This window comes from Phoca vitulina, unplaced genomic scaffold (genome assembly GCF_004348235.1).
Source record: "Phoca vitulina isolate PV1807 unplaced genomic scaffold, GSC_HSeal_1.0 scaffold123, whole genome shotgun sequence".
In the NCBI taxonomy this organism is placed as follows: Eukaryota; Metazoa; Chordata; class Mammalia; order Carnivora; family Phocidae; genus Phoca; species Phoca vitulina.
In genome coordinates, this window is record NW_022589826.1 from 287257 (window position 1) to 310083 (window position 22827).

The 22827-nt window shown below is 45.5% G+C and overlaps 1 protein-coding gene across 8 annotated transcripts in view; it reads left to right on the forward strand.

The window, feature by feature from the left end:
- LOC116628559 (piggyBac transposable element-derived protein 1-like) overlaps positions 1–20607 on the forward strand; it is a 79095-nt gene extending 58488 nt beyond the window's left edge. For 6 of the 8 annotated variants that reach the window (XM_032398944.1, XM_032398945.1, XM_032398946.1 and 3 more), the window contains 4 exons: positions 2240–2389; positions 3576–3732; positions 14766–14862; positions 18272–20607. In XM_032398944.1, the coding sequence (XP_032254835.1) occupies positions 2240–2389; positions 3576–3732; positions 14766–14862; positions 18272–19823 (1956 nt within the window). In that variant the 3' untranslated portion in view covers positions 19824–20607. Of the gene's footprint in view, positions 1–1980; positions 2390–3575; positions 3733–14765; positions 14863–18271 lie in introns of those variants that run through there. The other 2 variants (XM_032398950.1, XM_032398951.1) reach the window with 2 other exon arrangements.
- The last annotated feature ends 2220 nt before the right edge of the window (positions 20608–22827 follow it).

Sequence of the window (22827 nt, forward strand, 5' to 3'; positions counted from 1 at the left end):
CCTGGGCGGGGGGGTTGGGGGGTTGGGGGGTTGCTGGAGCCGGAGAGGGACTGGATGGGCGCGGTGGGTCAGGCTGGCTCTCACGGGAATGGCCTGGAGAACAGAGGGGTTTCCTCCCTCTGGACATGAGGTGTAGGGTGGCGTTTGCGCTGGGACTTGGGAAATGTGCCCTCCTAGAAGGGCAGTCCTGGCCATGAAGGACAAGGTGGGTGGGAAAGAGCCAAGCAGGTCAGCATGGCAGTGACGTGAGGAGTTTGTAAAGGGGGTAGGGACTGTGCCTTTTATTTCGGGGTTTCTAGGGGATAGGGACTGTGTGTTTTATTATGGGGTTAGCGTTGTGCCTAGAAAATAATGACATGCTCGGTAGTTTATCGAATGACAGACAAACCAGTAAAAACCCAGAGAAAGTTTGAATCCAGTCCAAGGAGCAGTTGAAACCCTCTTTTTGGTGAGGGAGATGTGTTGAACATGGTCCGAATGGTGCTTTAGGAAATATTAATGCAGTGATGATAGAGTGGCCTGTGGGGCAGGGATACCACATAGAACATTATTGTAGTTGTGGATGTCCATGGGAATAGAGAATAAAAGGGAGGGAATGGCTGCAAGAGGTGTTTTGGAGGAAGGATTGACTGGACTCCGAATGACTGTGTAGAGAGGCTGGTTTTTGTTTTGTTTTTTAAAGACTATTTATTTATTTGACAGAGAGACAGGGAACACAAATGGGGGGAGTGGGAGAGGGAGAAGCAGGCTCCCGGCAGAGCAGGGAGCCCGATGTGGGGCTCGATCCCAGGACCCTGGGATCATGACCTGAGCCCAAGGCAGACGTTTAACAACTGAGCCACCCAGGCAGCTGAGAAGCAGGTTTTAAGCCTGAATGCATGGGGGATGGTGGTGATGCCAAGGGAAATGGGGAGAACAGTGAGTACAGCTTTGACGGGACTCCGGTTTCAGCTTGGGATGTGTTGAAATTACGACCCAGGAGAAGCTGGAAGGCATCCTACTGGCATTTCAAGATGTGAGTCAGGAATGTAAAGGCGAGTTGGAGTCAGCCAGAGATTTGCGTATTCTTGGAATAGAGGTATACTGAAATTGGGATTAATGAGATCACAAAAGGAGAGAGTAAGAGAGAGAGAAAAAGAACTTGAAGTATGTGTTTCAATTTTCTATTCTTATATTAGAATAAGTTGAAACCCCAAACTTAGTGCCTTAAAATATCCTTAGCTTATTATTTTTCATGATTCTGTGGGTTGACTGGGCATTTCTACTGGTGGAGTTACTGTGGTTGCGATCAGCTGGGAGTTAGGTGCTGCTGGACTTCAGTTGGGGCCCCTGGGTTCCAACCCACATGACCCAGCATGGCCAGCCTGGGCGTTCTCACAGCTCAGCAGGCTCACGGCAGTGTGCCAAGGACTGCTGCGCACTTCCTCTTGCAAAGCCATTTCTGCCATGTTCTCTTGGCCAAAGCAAGTCCTAGGTCAGCAGATTCAAGGGAAGGAGAAATAGACTCCACCTCCTGATGAAAGGAGTGACAAAATCTCATCTTAAGAAATTTTAGGGGACAGGAGACTTTGGAAACCGTCTACCTCCCCTGCATTTGAGGTGGAATATTCTGTGGGAAGTACACAGATGAGAGTATGTTTGGCTCTGCCATGGATAAAATTCTCTTCTCTCCAGCTGAAGTAGAGGCTGCTCAAGCATCCTTATTAACCCTGCTTGCCTCACACCCTTTACTTTCCATCCCTTACCTCCTGGCTCAACCCCCTTTGGATTCAAGATAGATTTCTAATTAATCTCACTGGTAACACTGGCAAGCAGGCTCAGTTTCTGAGCATAACTTACAGTGGGGACAAAAATAAAAGTATGTTTCATGGAATTTTGAAGCTCTTGTAACTTACACGTTACAGATCCATGCTTATGCCTCGGATGTGGAAAACCATTTTTGAAGTGTAGACCTGGGCTAAATGAATCTTTTCCTTTAAGCCTTTAAGCCAGCATGGATGAAGCTTTGCCAGGCTGCGCACCTGAAAATGGAGACAGCCTTGTCAAAGTGAAGGAGGAGGACCCCACCTGGGAGCACACGTGGGGCTCATGGGAGAGCAGCCGCCAGGCTCAGGAGCTTTGCCGCCTGCGATTCCGGCGGTTCTGCTACCAGGAGGGAACTGGGCCCCGAGAGGCTCTGGCCCAACTCCAAGAGCTCTGCCGTCAGTGGCTGCGGCCCGAGACGCACAGCAAGGAGCAGATCGTGGAGCTGCTGGTGCTGGAGCAGTTCCTGACCATCCTGCCCGAGGAGCTGCAGGCCCGGGTGCGGGAGCGGCACCCGGAGAGCGGGGACGAGGTGGTGACTGTGCTGGAGGATCTACAGAAAGACACAGGAGACCCAGGACAGCAGGTTGGGGAACATTTGTTAATTTTTAACTTTCTATTTTTAAATAATTTATAACTGACAGAAGTATCTGGGAACGTAGCACAGAGAAGTCCTGTATCCTCTTCACCCAGATTCACCAGTTGTTAACGCCGTACTCTGATGTGCGCCCTCCTGTGCGAGCACTATCCCTCATCCTCTCCGCATATGCATAGGTCTGTGTATCACACACACACTCATGCTTTGTGTTTTCTTCAACCATTGAGAATTATCTGGGGACGCCATACTTCTTTATGTAGGAACACTTCAGTGTTTAAGATGTATTTCTGAAGAACAAGGGCATTCTTTTGTATAACCAGAATACAAAGATCAAGTTTTAGGAAATTAAAATTGTTATGTACTGTTATCTACACAGTAGTCCTTGTTCACATTTTGCCATATCATCCCAGGAGTGTTTTTTTTGTTTTTTTTTTTGGCGATTTTATCCTGATCCAGGATATAGTCCAGCATCACACGCTGCATTTAGTTGCCTTTACTTTAGTCTCCTTGAATCTGTAACAGCTGCTTGGATCTGGAATAGTCTTTCTTTGTCTGTCATGATATTGATATTTTTGAAGAGTACTAACCAGTTACCTTATAGAATGCTCATAAATTTGGGTTTGTCTTCTATTTTCTCATGATAGAATGCAGCTTGTGCATTTAGGCTAGAATCCCACAGAAGCTATGCATTCTCCTTAGTGCATCACATCACGAGGCACACGGTGATGGCTTGTCCCATTACTGATGAGGTTAAGGTGGGGTCTGTCAGATTTCTGTATTATAAAGTTACCATTTTCCCCCTTGTAATTAGTAAGTAATCCTTAGGAGAGGTTTTGAGATCACGTACATACCCTGTTCCTCATTAAAGTTCCATCCACTAGTGTAAGCATCCATCTGGGTTTGTTCTGTTTTCTTTCTGGGCAGAGATTCTGTGTCTGCCTTGTCTCTTGTTTGCCATGATAACCCCAGCATGTAGAACAAAGTCTGAGTCTCAATACATGTGCAGTCCTTGTTTACCACATGGATGAATGTCTCTGTGTTGCTCATTTGGCTTACTCGTTGCTTCTTTAAAAGACAACACGGGGGCCATTTGGTGTTCTGGGAGATGTCCCTAACTGCTGTTCAGTCTGGTTCCCACCAGGATGCCTTTTCAAAGTGAATCTTTTGTCCTCAGGCTTCTGTCTATACTCAGGGACAGGACATGTACCCACTGGTGACAGAATATCAAGGAGCCTCTTTGGAGTGTCAGAGCCTCCAGCTCCTGCCCAGGGTAACCACCTTGAAGTGTGAACCTCCAGAGCTCTGCCAAGGGAACCCCCCAGCAGTGAGTGGTGAGTGCCGGTGGGTGTTCGGCGTGGACGCTGGCAGCAGACACTGACAGGTGCTTGGGTGTCTGTGTCCTCCACTTTTTATATTTTGTTTTTTCTTTGTCTCACCCTGTATCTAAGCAAGCTTCTAAGGACATTTGGAATTATAAAATGTTGGAATCCTAAGATCTTCTTGTCCAATACCCTTCCCAGTAGTTGGGAAACCAAAACTCAGGTTGTTTAATGACTTGTGCAGGGCCGACAGCGGCAGAGCAACATCTGGAATTCAAGTCACCTGACCTCCTGACCAGAGGTGTCTCTGCTACATACCTCCGCTCTACACCTCTAATTCGATACTTGTGGGTGTTTTAAATATTTATGTGGTAGCTTTCCACAAACTTACCTTTTTCCCGTAGTAACATTTTCTTCAGTATCTTCCCCGCCTCTAATCTTGTGTCATTTTAAATGCAGCTTTGGGCTTAAGCAGGTTCTCTGTGTTTTCCATTTGGAATGCAGTCTCCTGTGTGCAGGGCTCCCCCACTTTCCATCTTCAGGCTTCACCTCCAGGTAAACCAGCCCAGCTGTTGGTTATTGTTTAGCTCTGTGCAGGCCTCTGGCAATAGGGTAAGCCGTGCAGAGAATACAAAGTTTACAGTCTGCAGATGGATTGAGAACAGAAAAAGTACACAGAAAGTTCAAAGAGGAGACCTTAGAACTCCACAGTGAAGTGTTTTTTAACCTCTGGTGAGGGGTGCTACTAGTTTTTCCCCAGAAGTTGTTGAAAATTTGACTCTCCTCCCTGGAAATCGCAGGTACATGCAAAATTATGCATACGATTTCAGAGGGTACATGATTTACCCCAGTCATGGTTACCAATCACCACGTTGGTAATCTGTGAATACTGATATTTTGACAGTAAGTGTAGAATAAATGGTTCATGTAATAAAATCATCAGAGAGAGATGAAATGTATAGGGCTCATATTACTTATGGTGTTTACCATATCATGTAGCATAAATAGGCCTTGATATTTCCCTACTTACATGGCTGATGGTTCTATCATATTTCTTCAGCTATGAAAAACGAGCATTACATAAAGCCCCAGAATGGTTTGTTTATGTGAAGAAGTTGAGAGATGGTAGAGAGCCCTATAGTGGGTAGACACTCCTACTTACCTGGAAGACAATGAACATTCATCTGCTGAAAGCGATTTCATTTTGACTGGAGATGGGAGAGGGGTAATGAATGGAGGTGGGCAGTTGTCAGAATGGTGATGATAATTGACCAAAAGATAGCAGCGGTCGTAGGATATGAGATTGTTTTATGTAAGTAAATGCTTAAAAGTTGCCTGAGATGGCTCATAGAACCAGACCCTGGGGCACTCTGGGCAGAGTGGCGGCCTCCAGTGGTTTCCTGCATCCCCACAGGGAGGCACCACCGCTGTGGTGTGTGTGACTGGGATGACAATGCTCTCTGGGCCCTCAGGAAGCATGCCTTGGCATTTTCAAGTGCTTTTTAAAAAATATATATCCTTTTAGCTCCTCCTGAATATTCTAGAGACTCTAGCTAAAGGCCTGCCTACCAGTTATAATCCCAGCACATTTCTCCAGGTTGCCTGAGACCACATGAACTGAAGACCAATTTCCCAGGCTATTGGCATCCCCTCTTCCTGTGCTGGTATTTTCAAGGGATAGTAAGTCAACCAGCATGGCAAAAGGGTAGGTAGGGTTTCTTTAACAAGAATGTGGGGAAGAATGGGGAGATCACGTGGAAATATCTTGCAGGGTTGTTAAAGTTTGGACTCTCATTAAAAAGTTGGGTGCTGGGGCATCTGGGTGGCTCAGTCAGTTGAGTTTCTGCCTTTGGCTCAGGTCATGATCTCAGGGTCCTGGAATCGAGCCCCACATCAGGCTCCCTGCTCAGCGGGTAGTCTGCTTCTCTCTCTCCCTCTGCCCCTCCCCCTGCTCATGCTTTCTCAAATAGATAAATCTTTTTTTTTTTTTTTAAAGATTTTATTTATTTATTTGAGAGAGAGTGAGAGAGCGAGCGCACGAGGGGGTAGGGTTAATGGGACTCGATCCCGGGACTCCGGGATCATGACCCGAGCCGAAGGCAGTCGCCCAACCAACTGAGCCACCCAGGCGCCCTCAAATAGATAAATCTTAAAAAAAAAAAATAAAATTCTCTCTTTATGATGACTTTTTGCCATTTTAATTACTATGTGTCTTGGTGTGGACCTCCTTAGGTTGATTTTTTGCCTCCTGTATAAGATTTTATTTGAGAGAGCAAGAGGGAGCACGAGCTAGGGGAAGGGGCTAGGGGAGAGGGAGAAGCAGACTCCCCGCTGAGCAAGAGGCCCAATGCAGGGCTCCATTCCAGGACCCTTGGGGTCATGACCTGAGCCAAAGGCAGAGGCTTAACCAACTGAGCCACCCAGGTGCCCCAAGAGGCTGTTTTTGATTTGTCTCCTTTTTCCTTTGTTTTTTAAATTCCACATATGAGTGAAATCATATGGTACTTGTCTTTCTCTGAATTATTTCACTTAGCATTATACTAATCTAGAGATCCTTCCATGTTGTTGCAGATGGCAAGATTTCATTCTTTTTTATGGCCGAGTAATATTCCGTTGTAGACACATACCACATCTTCTTTATCCATTCATCTGTGGATGGACACTTTGACTGCTTCCATAACTTGGTTACTATAAATAATGCTGCTTAAACGTAATGGTGCCTATATCCTTTTGAATTAGCGTTTTCATATTCTTTGGGTAAATATGCAGTAGTGTGATTCCTGGATTATAGAGTAGGTCTGTTTTTAATTTTTTGAGGAACCTCCATACTGTTTTCCACAGTGGCTGCACCAATTTGCATTCCCACCAACAGTGCAGAAAGGTTACTTTTTTTTCCTATCCTCACCAGCACTTGTTTCTTGAGTTTTGGATTTTAGCCATTCAGACAGGTGTGAGGTAGTATCTCATAGTTTTGATTTGCATTTACCTGATGATGAGTGATGTTGAGCATTTTTTCATGTATCTGTTTGCCATCTGTATGTAATCTTTGGAGAAATGTCAGTTTGTGTCTTCTGCCCATTTTTTAATTGGATTATTTTGTTGGTGTTGAGTTGTGTAAGTTTTTAATATATTTTGGATATGTCATTTGCAAATATCTTCTCCTCTTCAGTAGGTTTTCTTTTAGTTTTGTTGATTGTATCCTTTACTGTGCAGAAGCTTTTTATTTTGATGAGGTCCCAAAAGTTTATTTTTGCTTTTGTTTCCCCTTGCCTCTGGAGACAAATAAAAAAATGTTACAGACGATGTCAGAGACATTACTGCCTGTGCTTTTGTCTAGGATTTTTGTGTATGGTGTCAGAAGGTGTTGCGTTTCCTTCTTCTATATGTGGCTGTCCAATTCTCCCAGCACCATTTGTGAAGAGACTGCCTTTTTCCCACTGCATGGTCTACCTACTTTGTCGAAAATTAATTGACCATAAAATCGTGGGTTTATTTCTGGGATCTCTAGTCTGTTCTGGTGACTTATGTGTGTATTTTTGTGCCAGTACCATACTGTTTTAATTAATACAGTTATGGAGTATAGCTTGAAATCTGAGATTGTGACACCCCCAGTTTTGTTCTTTTAAAGATTGCTTTGGTTATTTGGGAACTTTTGTGGTTCCATACAAATTTTAGGATTATTTGTCCTAGTTCTGTGAAAAATACTGTTGGTACTTTGATAGGGATTGCATTAATCTGTAGATTTCTTTGTCTGGTAAGGATATTTTAACAATAATTCTTCTCTCACTACATGAAGATGAGTATCTTGCTGATTGTGTCATTGTCAATTTCTTTCACCCATGTTTGATAGTTTTCGGAGTACAGGTCTTTCACCTCCTTGGTTAAGTTTGTTCCCAGGATTTTATTATTTTTGGTGCAGTTGTAAATAGGACTGTTTTATTAATTTCTCTTTCTGCTACTTCGTTATAAGTGTATGTATAGAAATGCAGTGGACCACTGCATCTTGTGACCTTACTGAATTCATTTATCAGTTCTCATAGGTTTCTGGCGGTCTTTAGAGTTTCCTCTATATAGTATCATGTCATCTGCAAATAGTTTTCCTTCTTCCATACCAATTTGGATGCCTTTTATTTCTTTTTCTGTTCTGGTTGCTGTGGCAAATACTTCTAGTACTATGTTGAATAAAAGTGGTGAGAGTAGAAATTCATGTCTTGTTTCTGATCCTAGGGGAAAAGCTCTAAGGTTTTCACCATTGACTGTGATGTTGGCTTTGATTTTTTCATATATGGCCTTTATTAGGGTGAGGTATGTCGCCTCTAAACCTTCGTGAGGGTTTGTATCATGAATGAATGTTGTACTTTGTCAAGTATTTTTTCTGCATTTATTGAAATGATCATGACTTCAGTCTTTTTGAATTTGTAAGACTTGTTTTGTGGCCCAATATGTGATCCATTCTGGAGAATGTTTTGTGTGCACTTGAAAAGAATGTATTTTGCTGTGTTAGTATGAAATGTTCTGATTATATCTGTTAGATCCATCTGGTCCAGTGTGTCATTCAAAGCCACTGTTTCTTTGTTGATGTTCTGTTTGGATGATCTGTCCATCGATGTACGTGGGGTGTTAAAGTCCTCTATTATTATCGTATTACTATTAATTAGTTTCTTAATGTTTGTTATAATTATTTTAAATATCTGGGTGCTCCCATATTGGGTACATAAATATTTACAAATGGTATGTCGTATTGTTGGATTGTTCCTTTTATTATTATGTAATATCCTTCTTTGTCTTGTTTCAATCTTTGTTTTCAAGTATATTTTGTCTGATAGAAGTGTTGCTACCCACTTTTCTTTTCACTTCCATTTGCATGATAACTGCTTTTCCATCTCTTCACTTTCCATCTGCATGTGACTTAGGGCTGAAGTCTCTTGTAGGCAGCATATAGATGGGTCTTGCTTTTTTATCCATTCCATCACTCTGTGTTTTGATTGGAGAGTTTATTCCTTTTACAATCAAAGTTTATTGATAGGTATGTACCTAGAGCCATTTTGTTACTTTTTTTTTTAAAGTTCTTTTCTGCTCTCTTGCTTTCTTCTCTCATGGTTTGTTGAGTTTCTTTAGTGAGATATTTGAATTCCTTTCTTTGTTTTTTGCATATCACTGGTTTTTGATTTGTGGTTACCTTTAGGTTTGTGTATAACATCTGCATATAGCAGTCTATATTAAGTTGGTGGTTGCTTATGTTTAAACCCATTCTTTACTCCTCGCCCCCTCCACATTTTTGGTATATGGTTTCATACTTTACATCCTTTTATTTTGTGAATTCCTTGGTTGACTTTTATAGATATACTTAATTTTACTCCTTATGTCCTTCCTGCTTTTCTTACTCCTGAGTGTGGTCTTTCCTTTCCACTCAAAGAATCCCCTTTAACATTTCTTGTAGGGCTGCTTTAGTGGTGCATTCCTTTAACTTTGTCTCAGAAACTCTACCTCTCCTTCTATTCTGAATGATAGCATTTCTGGATAGAATATTCTGGGTTGCAGGTTTTTTTCTTTAAGCATTTTGAATATATCATGCTACTCCCTTTTGGCTTGTATAGTTTCTGCTGAAAAATCAGCTGATAGCCTTATGGGGTTTTTCTTTCTATGTAATGGTTTTCCTTTTGCTGCTTTTAAAGTTCTCTCTTCATCATGAATTTTTGCCATTTTAATTACTATGTATCTTTTTTTTTTTTAAGATTTTATTTATTTATGAGAGCAAGAGCGAGCATGGGCCAGGGGGAAGGGTAAAGGGAAAAGCAGACTCCCCACTGAGCAGGGAGTCTGATGCAGGATTCGATCCCAGGACCCTGAGATCATGACCAGAGCAGAGGGCAGACGCTTAACTGACTGAGCCACCCATTACCATGTATCTTGGTGTGGATCTCCTTGATTGGGGGTTCTCTCTGCCTCCTGGATTTGGATTCCTGTTTCCTTCTCCAGATTGGGGAGATTTTCAGCTGTTACTTATTTAAAGAAATTTTCTGCCCTCTTTTCTCTCTCCTCACATTCTGGGATACCTCTGATATTCGTGTTGTTATGCTTGATCTATTATCATTATTTATTACTTTGTTCTTTCTGTTCAGCTTGATTACTTTCCATTCCTGTATCCTACAGGTCACTGATCCATTTTTCTGCTTCCTCTCCTCTACTGTTTATTCCCTTTGGTGTATTTTTTTTTTAATTATTATTTTTTTAAGACTTTATTTGTGAGAGAGAGAATGAGAGACAGAGAGCATGAGAGGGAGGAGGGTCAGAGGGAGAAGCAGACTCCCTGCTGAGCAGGGAGCCCGATGTGGGACTCGATCCCGGGACTCCAGGATCATGACCTGAGCCGAAGGCAGTCACTTAACCAACTGAGCCACCCAGGCGCCCCCCTTTGGTATATTTTTAATTTGTTTTTCATCTCTGGTTCTTTTTAGGTTTCTTGTCTCTTTAAGGGTCTCACTGAGATCCTCCACTCTATTCTCAAGTCCAGTGATTATCTTTATGATCACTACTTTAAATTCTATCAGGCATATTACTTAACTGTTTCATTTAGCCGTCTTGCAATTTTGTCTTGTTCTTTCATTTGGGACGTATTCCTCTGTCTCCTCATTTTGTCTGTGTCTATTTCTGTGTTAGGAAGGGCAGCTATGTCTCCTGCTCTTGTAAGTAGTGGCCTTATGAAGAGTTCCAGGAGTGCCTGCAGTGCAGTGTTCCCTGTTCATCAGAACATGGTGCTTCACTGGGGGTCTCTGTGTTGTATGTGCCCTAGGGTTGTGGGTGAGCTGCGTTTGCCTTCAGTGTAGTCCTTTGCAGTGGCTCTCTTTGCCTGTTGTAGCCTGCGTTTGGTCCCTGTGTTAGTGGGCCAGTCTGGGGCTGCCTGGGGCTTGAGTTGAGGCAGTTCGGGTGTTTGCCAAAGATGCAGTGGCACCAAATTGCAGGGTGCTCTCCCTGTGTTGTCCCCCAGGCAGCTTGTGTTGGCCGGTGGAGCTGCTGTCAGACCCGATGTCTGCCCCCCGTCTGCTGCTGGGGCCACATCAGACTGGTGTGCGTTGTTCCCTTACCGTCTCCCTGGGGCAGGATTCACTTGGGAGTGGTGCTGGCCCCTGCTGGGGTTGCTTGCACACTGCCAGGCGTGTGGCCCAGGCTTGGATAGGCTCTGGCTAATGGTGCACGGGAGGGGGCAGGGTCGTGGTGTTAGCAGCTTCTGGGTAGGTTGGCTGTGGGGGGTGGCCTGGAGCCCCCCCTTTAGAAAACTCCTGCGACAGGCTGGATAGGGGAGTCCCCTGAGTGTGTGGACGTGGCATGTGGTGTGGACCGTGCAGATCCACAGCAGGAGGGGACTGCAGCTGCCCAGAACTCCATAGGTGATGGGGATGGACGGGGTGTGGCTGTAGGAGAAGGGGGGCGGGGGGGGTGAGGCTTGCTGTTACCGTTTTGGGTGGTGAGTGCTGCACTACCCTGGCTCCCACACGTCTGTGGATCTAGGCTGGGCTGAAGCAGAGGAAAGCGGAGCCTGCCAGCGCTTTTGTTCTTGAAGTCTCCCAACGATTCCTGTCCCTCCAGCATCGCTCTGAGAGTAGTAAGCAAATCTCCCTTCCATTTACCCCAGGCAGTTCTCAGACTGCGCTTGTGTGCTGTATCCCAGTGGGGCTGCTTGCGGTGCGGTCTCTTTAAGGCTGGGGACTCCTTTTCCTCTTGCCCTCCCTTCTCAGAGCCCAGCAGGCTGATCTTTAAAGTTCCAGCTTAAGCACTGCTGACTGTATGAAATTCGGCTGTTCTGGTTTTCAAAGCTGGAGGTTATGGGATTCATCCCTCCCCCCCGCCCCCACCCCCACAGGCTCCCCGGTGTGGGGGGTCTGTTTCTCTCCCCTCTCCCTCCCTCCTGCAGACAGTCCCGAGGGTCAGTTTGCCTCCTGACTTGCACCTCCAGCTTCCTGTCTTCTTTGATGTGGCCTCTTCTCTACATTTAGCTTGTGGAGAGTCTGTTCTGCCAGTCTTTGGGTCATTTTCTGGGTTCTTTACACTGAAGGGGGTTATTATCTAGTTGTATCCATGGGACCAGGTGAGCTTAGAGTCCACCCACTCCACCATCTTCCCTGGATGGCTCTTGACTTCTGTTTTTGCACTTAGCTCTGATCCCCCTGAATCTGCAAGGATAAATGGAGAGGAGGATCTGGACTTGGGATTATTTGGAGTTGGAAACAATCTTTTTAAGCAGCAGCACGGTACCCGGCACTGTGCAATCACCCTTCCTGTTTTGATCATTGTGGGTCCTTTTAGAATCAGCAGCTTCCAGCATGGCGGATTGCCAGCATCTACCGCCCGCACAACATGGCTTGTGTGTGTGTGTGTGGGGGGGGTACATTTCCCAGAGCGCCACCCCCACCCCCCCACTGCATCCACGCACAGCCGCCGCCACTTTCCGCTCCTGTTCCCTCGGTTCTCTTCCACTTTCTTGTCTCCCCTTGCCGGGTACCTCTACTCTGCTCAAGTTTCCTTTAGCACTAGCTTCTTCCTCCTGTTTATTTTCATCTGTGACTTTAAAGTTTGCTTTATGTGATGGGGCGCCTGGGTGGCTCAGTCGTTGGGCGTCTGCCTTCGGCTCAGGTCATGATCCCAGGGTCCTGGGATCGAGCCCCGCATCGGGCTCCCCGCTCCACGGGAAGCCTGCTTCTCCCTCTCCCACTCCCCCTGCTTGTGTTCCCTCTCTCGCTGTCTCTCTCTCTGTCAAATAAATAAATAAAATCTTTAAAATAAATAAATAAATAAAGTTTGCTTTATGTGAAAGTGCATCACTATAAAGCACTTGAAGAGTTCGCAAGCACTCAGTCGTGCGGGTGGGAGGCCCTACAGTTTTAGAACTAGGATTCCGGACAGAATGGGGACAGTTGTGGTGTTCCGTCTCAGACAGTGTTTCATGCACATCAGAGGCTGTGCAGGCTGCCCCTCCCCGCCCCAGAGGGCACTGCTCCCGGCTGTCGTGGCTCATGCGGGACTCTGGTCTCCTCCCCCGACAGGGCCTGCTCCCCCGGGACCAGCTAGAGGCAAGGACGCAGCCGGGTCCCAGGTGAGGAGGGTGCCCAGCTCATGGGAATGTGGTGGGTGGCAGCCCTCTTTCCGGCCACCTCCTCCTCGCCCTTCACCTGGGGGAGCTTTTCAAGCAGCTCCGCTCCTCTGCCTCCACCTTGGAACAGGTGTCAGGCCACGGATGCCTCCTGCCAGGGGCGTGTGAATGACGTGCTGTTGCCTATTCTATGCCGTGTTTAGCCACATGTCAAGTATGAGAGGGAAGGGCCAGTTAGACCCTTGCATTCAGAAAGTGCCTCCACTCTTAGCTTTGGGGGCCTCTGCCTTGTCTCCCCTACCTGGCCTCCGGGATTCTTCCTTTCTATTCTTGGTGTCCTTGCACAGACCTAACATTTATGATGGTAACGTTCATTCTGTGTATCCAGCGCAAAACTTCATATCACCACAAATGGACCTTTTTTTTCCTTAATCTCTCAGTGGTTCACTCATTTTCCTAGTCATTTAGTTAAAAAATAATTATGTCTTCCATTAAGTCCTGTGTTGCTGAATCAGTTTTCTCAAAACATGGTCCTTGTGGAGTCCTGTCTTCACTTGGTCCTTTTTTGTGACTTCTAATTAGTTCTTAATTTTGTGAAACTCAGTGCCTTCTATTCTTAACAAATACTTTATCTTTATGAAAATAATTGTATAGAAAATAAAAGTCACCTGTACATGTTTTTAAATCAATATAGTTGATGATGTGGGTGGAACTGTGTCCCCCTGAAAGATATATTGCAGCCCCAACACTGCAGGTACCTGTCTGTAGGTGTGATGAAGGTAAGATGAGGTCATTCTGGATGTGGGGGGGGGCCCAGATCTGGTGAATGGTGTCCTTAGGAGGAGGCCGTGTGAAGGCAGACACTGGAGTGACGCATCTACAAGCCGGAGGACACGGATTCCTGCCAACCGCCAGCAGCCAGTGGGGCAGTGAGGACGGTCCCCCGAGACCCTGAGAGAGAGCACGGCCCTGCCGAGGGGCTGCACTACTGCTCTATGGGGGGGGGTGTCCATGCCCTTCACAACGGGACCCCCCCCATCCTTACCACAGGGAAGACTACGAAGCTGTCTTTTGCCTTTGCAGACGTCGGTGAAGACTGAGGAAGAAGCCGCCCAGGCCCTTGTGGCAGAGCAGCGGCCACCTCGGAGTCTGGCTCCCGGGGGCCCCTGTGGGGACTTCACTCAGGGGAAGGTTACAAAAGTCCGTCTGATGGGTGAGGGCAGCCTCTGGCGGGTCCCGTGTCTGGGCGCACCGTGTCCCGTGACTCTGACTTGGCCCTTGGGAGCCGACATTCCCTGCGCACCATCGCCCTCCCTTCCCTTCTCTGTCCTCTGCCTGCAGGCTTGTCTCAGCCCTTACCATTTCGCATCCCTCCCCATCACATTATCTTCTTCTGTCACTAATCACTCAGCTTATTGATTCTTGTTATCTTCTCTGCTCATCCCTCCACATTCCCTGAATCCCTCACGGCTCCTTTGCTTCCATTTTCTTCCCTATAAAGGGTTCCATGTAATTGTCATGTTCAGACATCTCTTTGTGTCTGGAAGCCCCACACACTCCTCTGCCTGATCCCTTCTTCATCTCAGAGACGTTCTCTTCACACTCTGAGAAGACTATTATCCACATATTATTTTCTTTAAATACAGAGCTTGGTAGACCCTCTCCCCAGCTAATTGACCTTTCGTGTATTATCTTCCCACACTGTGCCAGACTTTGTAGGACCGCTGTGACAGCACTTCTGGGACACCCGATGATTATGTTAATTTGAAAATCCCGTTCCCAGGGCGCCTGGCTGGCTCAGTAGAGCAGGTGACTCTTGATTTCAGGGTTGTGAGTTTGAGCCCCACGTTGGGCGTAGAGCTCACTGAAAAAGAAAATCCTATTCCCTGCTCTGGAGATTTTTTCCCCTTTCTCAGTTCAGGCAACAGATGACATTTAAATTATTGTATTATTTTAGCTGAAGAAGTTGTAACTAAAGATGGATTATTTAATGCAAAGAAAGAAACTTCTCAAGAAATGGAGCACGGTGCTGAGGCCCCAGGAATACCCGACAGGTAAGTGTCCATGGTTGTAAGTGGAACAGATCCTGCAGCTGTCGGAACAGATTGGAATGGAACCAGAGAAACCAACTGGTCTGGAGCTGCTTCCCTGGGATAATGTAGGAAAGTAACTCTCACTTCTGTGATCACAGGAGGTCCCATGCCACGGTGACCTACCATTATCCGCATTACACAAAACCTTCAGTCGGTGCACAGGTGCCTCCAAGAATCTGTTCTAAACAGAAAGACTGTTTACCTTGCCTGGTCACCCTTCCCTGAGCGCCCTTAGGTCTTTGAGGAGCTACAGATAAGCCAGAAAAGGCAGAGAATTTAGACGAGAGTGAGGCCCGTCATGGCAGTGAAGAAAGACCTAGCATTAGGAAAGTAGCTGATGGCGCAGATATTAAAGATAGTAGTAGGTACTTAGTAAGTGCTGGTTGTGGGAATGAATGAATGAACATGGAGCACAGATACTCCTAAAGCAGGACAGGAGGGACCCAGTCAGAGGCAGAGTGTTAGGTTTGGGTGAGGCAGTTAACTCCTCAGAGGTGAGAAAAAGAGGAGAAAGGAAACAGTATGGGATAATTAGCCTGGCACGCAGGGCAGTGGTGGGGACATTTGTTCAGGGCAGGGAATCGGAGCTAAATCTTAGTGAAAATGGAAATGTCTTGAAGCTTAAGAAAAGTGAAATTTTTCATAAAGCCCAGAGGCCTGAGCCAGGCTCCCACTAAAATAACATTTTATGAAGTCATTGTACCGGCACAATAGGAATCTGGTGGTGTGCCTGTCAGGGACATACATTTAACGTTAGTGCCCGGAAACCTGACTCCCCGTGTCTTCATCCCCCCACGGCCCCCGCCAGCCACACAGTTTCTTCACCACCTTTTCCCACTACTCACTCCCCTTTCCTTCTTCCACCATTTTGGGCCATGATGCATGTCCATTATCAATATCTGTGTGTAAAATACGCACTTTTGCTTTATGTGAATGCTTTAAATTATTTAAATAGTATTATATTATCACTCAGCATCACGTTTTAAGACCTGTCCGTATTTCTGAGTACTCACAGCTGCCACCTAGTATCTGCGGGGCACACCTCTCACGGCCCGCCTATCACTTCCCCAGCGGTGGTCACCCAGTTGCCTGCAGGCCCCCTCAGGAGGAACACTGCTGCGGGGAGCAGCCTCTACTCCATGCCCCTTGTGTGAGAACTTCTCTGAGACAAATAGGAACAGAATTGCTGAGTCCTAGGATGTGTTTTTACTAAATTTATGCTAAATGGACTTCTGAAAACAATGCACCAGGTTCATACTCGCCAGCATGTGTCATTATCCAGTTCTCCTAGTCAAGGATCCGGGGCTGCTTTATCCACCCAGGCCCACAGGATGGTCCCTGCAGCTCTACCCATGTTCATTCCTGGTTCCAAGAACAGACGTTTTCCCCTATTTCTCATTGGCTGAAATGGCCTCCGAGGACCACGTCCGGCCGTAAGAGAGGCTGGGGGAACTGAGTATCAAAAAGGGATTGTTAGGACTGGCTTAGACCCGTTTGTGGCCTTTACCAGGACAGGCGGCTGCCTCCAGGAGAACTGGCTTTCTGACGAGCTAGCAGGAAGAGGCACGGGTGCTGGCAGGAAAGTCACAGTCTGCCACTCTCCCCGAGCAGATGATTAGGGAAACTTTCTCAGGGTGTCACAGGCCACGATGAACTAGACAGGTGTGGGTCAAGAATCAGTGATGAACCGATGGGAGAGGCCAAGAGAGAGTTGTGTTGAAAAGACTATTTTCTAGGCATTTTGTAAGTTCCAGCTTTCAAATGGTTTTTCCTTTGTTCCACCCATTCAGCAAGCCTCTTGTCCCTCTTACGCAAAGTCCTGTGACCGCAGACAGCCCACCGTCCGTAGGTGCCGTGAGGGCACAGCGCAGGGGCAGAGCTGCAGTGCAGCGGGCGTCTGAGGAAGACTCAGGGACCAGGCGGGAGTTTGCTGGCTGCAGAGGAGGTGGAAGGGAGAGAGGCAGAGAAGTGAACATGCCGGCACCCGGAGGGGACTGGAGAACTGGGAGAGGAGTCACAGAAGGCAGACTGTGTCAACGAGCAGGTTTCTGCCTGAGGAATTCGGGGTCCTCTCTGGAGTAGGAAAAGAGGCTGTGGGATTGAAGCTTTGAGAAGAATGATGAAGATATGAAATGTGGGGAACTGGGAAGAAAGGGACGAGGGGGAAGGAGGACTCCAGACAGGGTGGTGACCAGCTGAATCTCGGAGACCAGCACGGTTAGCAGTGACGGTCGCCCTGGTGCTGTGGGCTCTTGTGGCGCCGCTCACCCTGGGCAGAGGACTGGAGAAGACCCAACGATGGGTTCCACCCCGGGCTGAAGTCTGGCTGGTCTGGTGCTACAGAAGGTCACTGGGGCAGGTGGTTGATGATCCTGGCCAGAGAGGGGCTAAGGTGATGGATTGTGGGGTCAGTTGACTGAGTAGGAAGGGAAGTGGAAGCAGGAGGGAAGGGAGGAGTCCGTGAGATGGAACGGCAGGGGCGGAGCCGGCTAGACTGAAAAGATGCAGCACGATGGTGGCATCCGCACAGGGTCCCTGCAGTTGAGAACATTAGGGAGTTCTACGAACGGTAGGGAATGTTGAATGGGCCATACGTGCACACTGGAGACACCCAGGATAAATGCTTTACAAATAACTAAATATATGTAGTATAAATTGTACTCTTTTCAGTGCTTTTCCCCGTTGTGTCCTCTGCAACTAGACTATTGACCAATGGGACATTAGTGAGTGAAATGCAAATTTCTCAAATAAAAAGAGAAGCCTGTGTATAACACTTTTCATCTTGGTAACTTTAGCTTGCTTCCTTGTAAACCCCATAAAAACCAGTTCAACGGCAGTAAGTTTGAGTTTCTCTTAAGTTTCTCCCCAGAGCAGTGTGTCCAACAGATGAATGTAGAGCTAGGAAAGACTTAATCCTTCCATGTTCAGAAATTCTGAGAGCGGTGTGAGGGAGCCCAGTAAATAACAACCCCTTGCCTTGTCCAAGTTTAAAACCAACTGATGGAGATACAGGAGTAAAACAAATGATTCTTGAAACCTCGGCTTCATTACTGACGGAAGCTTGGCTAGGAAAGGAGCAGCACAGCAGACCTTCCCCTACACAGCCCTGCCTGACACAACTTGGAGCATCTGCCACTTGCTTCTGAAGAGGAGGGAGGTGCTGCATGAAGATGCCCAGGTTCCTTCTTTCAGATTCCACAACTAGTTGTCTTGAGGAGTGAGACCATGCTAGGGAGAGGCCAGAAGTGTTAGGTCCTAGGAGTGAGGAGCAGGTAATCTCCACAAAAGACTACTTAGGTGTCATCAGATTCATGTCATAGTAAGACTAAGGATTTTTATAACCTGTTTTTTTTTTTTTTTTCATTCCTAGAGATTGTGTGCCCCAGCCACCTTGTAATTCTGTCTGTACGGAAAGGACAGTTGCACATTTGAACACTCTGAAGGACCGTCACCCGGGTGACTTGTGGGCCCGAATGCACATCTCATCCTTGGAATATGCTGCTGGAGACATGACCCGAAAAGGGAGAAAAAAGGACAAAGCTCGAGTGAGTGAACTGCTACAAGGCCTTGCATTTTCTGGTGACTCAGATGTGGAAGAAGATAAGCTTGAGGCCCACCATGCTCAAAAAAAGCTAAAGATGTCAAATGTGCCAGAGAAGAATTGGACCAAAAGAGACATTAAACCCAACTTCCCAAGCTGGTCGGCATTGGATTCTGGACTTTTGAATCTCAAGAGTGAGAAGCTGAACCCAGTAGAGCTCTTTGAGTTATTTTTTGATGATGAAATATTCAACATGATTGTCAACGAAACCAATAATTACGCATCTCAGAAAAATGTCAATTTGGAAGTCACAATTCAGGAAATAAGGTGTGTGTTTGGTATCTTGCTTTTGAGTGGATTTGTGAGGCGTCCCAGAAGGGGAATGTATTGGGAAATCTCTGATGCTGATCAGAACCTGGTTAGAGATGCAATTAGAAGGGACAGATTTGAATTGATTTTCTCATACTTACATTTTGCAGATAATAGCCACCTAGATCAAAAAGATAAGTTTACAAAATTGAGGCCTCTCATAAAGCAAATGAATAGAAATTTCCTCCTGTATGCTCCCCTGGAAGAATACTATTATTTTGATAAGACAATGTGTGAATGCTTTGACAGTGACCAATTCTTGAATGGGAAACCTATTAGAATTGGCTATAAAATTTGGTGTGGCACAACCACACAGGGTTATCTGGTGTGGTTTGAGCCCTATCAAGAAGAATTAACAGTGATGGTGGATAAGGATCTAGATCTTGGTTTAGGTGGAAATCTAGTGATGCATTTTGCTGATGTTCTTTTAGAGAGAGGCCAATATCCCTATCACCTGTGTTTTGATAGCTTCTTTACAAGTGTAAAATTGGTGTCAGCCTTGAAGAAAAAAGGAGTGAGGGCAACAGGAACAATTCGTGAGAACAGGACTGAAAAATGTCCCCTCATGAATGCAGAACATATGAGAAAAATGAAGAAGGGCTATTTTGATTTCCGAGTCGAAGAAAATGAGGAGATAATTTTGTGTCGTTGGCATGGTGATGACATTATCAGTCTATGCTCCAATGCTGTGGGCATAGAACCAGCCAGTGAGCTAAGTTGTTCTGCCGATGAGGAGGACATCCATCAGATAGCTCAACCATCTATAGTGAAACTGTATGATGAATGCAGGGAAGGTGTAGCTAAAATGGATCAAATCATTTCCAAATACAGGGTGAGAATAAGAAGCAAGAAATGGTACTCCATTTTGGTAAGCTACATAATTGATGTAGCCATGAACAATGCATGGCAGCTACACAGAGCCTGTAACCCAGGTACCTCTCTAGACCTGTTGGATTTTCGGAGATATGTTGCACATTTCTACTTGGAGCACAATGCTAATCTGTCAGATTAAGGCAGATAAAATGAACACAATGCCAATATTAAGACAAAAAAATTACAGGTACAAATCAGATTGTACCCTTCCAAAGCAAACCTGATGTATGTAATGGAATTTTAAGTAATATTTTTACTATGTAGAATTTCAAAGACTATTATAACAAGTAATTTTTTAAATTATCTGTAAAAATGTTGAACTTGAGTGCCACCTTTTTCTATGACTAATTTTTGGTGTGAGACGTGAGAAATCATTTGTTAAATTGATTAATTTGTGCCCTGAAAGAATGAAATTGTGCCTCTTTAGTTTTTTGTGGAGATTTTTAAGAATGCAAGCACTGTCATAGTAACCATAGGACGATGCTGAATCTACAGCTGAAAACTGAGGCAGAGCCCATGACATAAGGATGATCTAAGAAAGACCTTAGGTAATAAGAGGCTGATGACCTCAGTGTTGGTATGAAACTGGATCAGATGGTGGGCAGGAGAGAAAGGCCAGGCAGGGGCGCTGGAAGGAGTACTATAAAGGAGAAATTGGAAGTGAAGTACCTCTGAATACTGAAATGAAAGGTGTATCCTGTTGGGACTGTGGGAGTTGGCAGAGGCAGCTAAGAGTAAAGAAAATTGAGGAAATAGGAAGCAAATCGGGTAACAATAGCATCTTCAGGAGAAGAAAGGAAAAAGTCAACAGTAGGATGAAGTTGACATAAAGCCCATGGTGAAAAACCTGTATGCCAACAAACTGAACAGCCTAGAAGAAATGGATAAATTCCTAGAAACACATAAACTACCAAAACTGAATCTGGAAGAAATAGAAAAGTTGAACAGACCCATAGCCAGCAAAGAAATTGAATCAGTAATCAAAACTCTCCAACAGACAAAAGTCCAGGACCAGATGGCCTCACAGAGGAATTCTACCAAACATTTAAAGAAGAGTTAGTACCGATTCTACTCCAAAATATTCCAAAAAATAGACGAGGAAGGAAAAGTTCCAACAAATCATTCTATGATACCAAAGCTAGATAAAGACACCACAAAAAAAGAAAAGGGAACTAGAGGCTACAGCACAGAAACAGGGATGATTGGGCCTTGTGGCCCCTTTTTCACACTAAAGTAGAGGTGATAGAAATAGGAGGGCAGCAGTTGCAGGATGGAGCAACATGCACGAGAGCTGGCTCATCTGAGAATACAAGCAGACTGCCTGAGCACTCTCCCAGGCTGTCGACTTCAGAGCAGTCTGTCTGGGACTCGCACCCCCCAAAACAAGCCACCTCTTTTCATTGCCAGATCTCACATAATCTTGGGGCAAATCTCACGAGATCCCAGCCCAAGTCCCATGAGCTCTTGGGCCATATCTTGTGGGAACCTGGTAGGACAGGGAAGTCCCTAGCTAAGCCTCCTTTGTGCACGATAAGTAGGTCGTGATGAATACAAATGCAAAAATCCTCAACAAAATAGTAGCAAACTGAATGCAACAGTATATTAAAAAAACCATACATTACTATCAAGTGGGCTGAATTTCCCAGATGCAAGGTTGGTTCAATATTCGCAAAAACAATCAACATGATCAATAAGAGAAAGGAGAAAAACCATATGATCATTTCAATAGATACAGAAAAAATATTTGACAAAGTACAACATCCATTCATGATAGAAACCCTCTGCTAAGTAGGTCTAGAGGGAACATATCGCAACATAAGTAAGGCGTAATATGAAAAATCCACAGCCAACACAATACTCAATGGTGAAAAACATAGCTTTTCTCCTCAGATCAGGAACAAGACAAGGATGTCCACTCTCACCACTGTTATTCAACATAGTACTGGAAGTCCTAGCCACAGAAATTAAACAACATAAAGAAATAAAAGGCATGCTTATTGGTAAGGAGTTAATAAAACTCTCCCTGTTTGTATATGACAGGATACTATATATAGAAAACCCTAGAGACTCCACCAAAAAAAAATTTTTTTAAAGATTATTTATTTGACAGAGACACAGCGAGAGAGGGAACACAAGCAGGGGGAGTGGGACGGGGAGAAGCAGGCCTCCTGCGGAGCAGGGAACCTGACGCAGGGCTCGATCCCAGGACCCCGGGACCATGACCCAAGCCAAAGGCAGACGCTTAACAACTGAGCCACCCAGGCGCCCCTCCACCAAAAAACTTCTATAACTGATAGATAAATTCGTAAGGAAGCAGGATACAAAAGCAATATACAGAAGTCCATTGCATTTCTATACAGTTGTAATGAACTAACAGAGAAATTAATAAAACAGTCCACCAATTGCTCCAAAAATAATACCTAGGAACAAATTGAACCATGGAGGTGAAAGACCTGTACTCTGAAAATTATACTGATGAAAGAGCTGAAGACAACAAAAATGAAAGGCATCCCATGCTCATGGGTTTGAAGAACAAATACTATTAAAATGCCTAGACTATGCAAAGCAACCTACAGATGTAATGCCATTTTTATCAAAATACCAACAGCATTTTTCACAGAACTAGAAAAAACTCCTAAAATTCCTAAACAAAAGACCCCAAATAGCCAAAGCAATCTTGAAAAAGAACAAAACGGGAGGTATCACAATTGCAGATATCAAGTTATATTACAAAGTAGTAGTAATTAAGGGGACCCTATTCCAACCGGTCCCCTGAACTGAGCTGGGTGTCTACCAGACCACGCTGAACACCCATGAAATCAGCGTGAGATGTAAGAAGATATATCTGGATCTCTACAAACAATATCCCAGGCAGTTAGTTTCGAGGTTTGAAGCGGGGAGCCATGATTCCGTGGACAGATATCGGAAGATAAACGGAAGAGGGAGGGAGACTTCGGGATCCTGCACCTCGGGTGTGCGAAAGCCTCCTGTGCTAGGGACAGGGCACAGGCTTGCAGACCGGTAGCAGTGGGGAAGGGACTTTAGGGCAGCCCCCCGGACTGGAACCTGGAGTGGCAGGGCCATGCGAGTGAACTGGGGGCAGCTGGTGGTTTTAGAAACACAAAGAGCAGAGATGTGCCCTG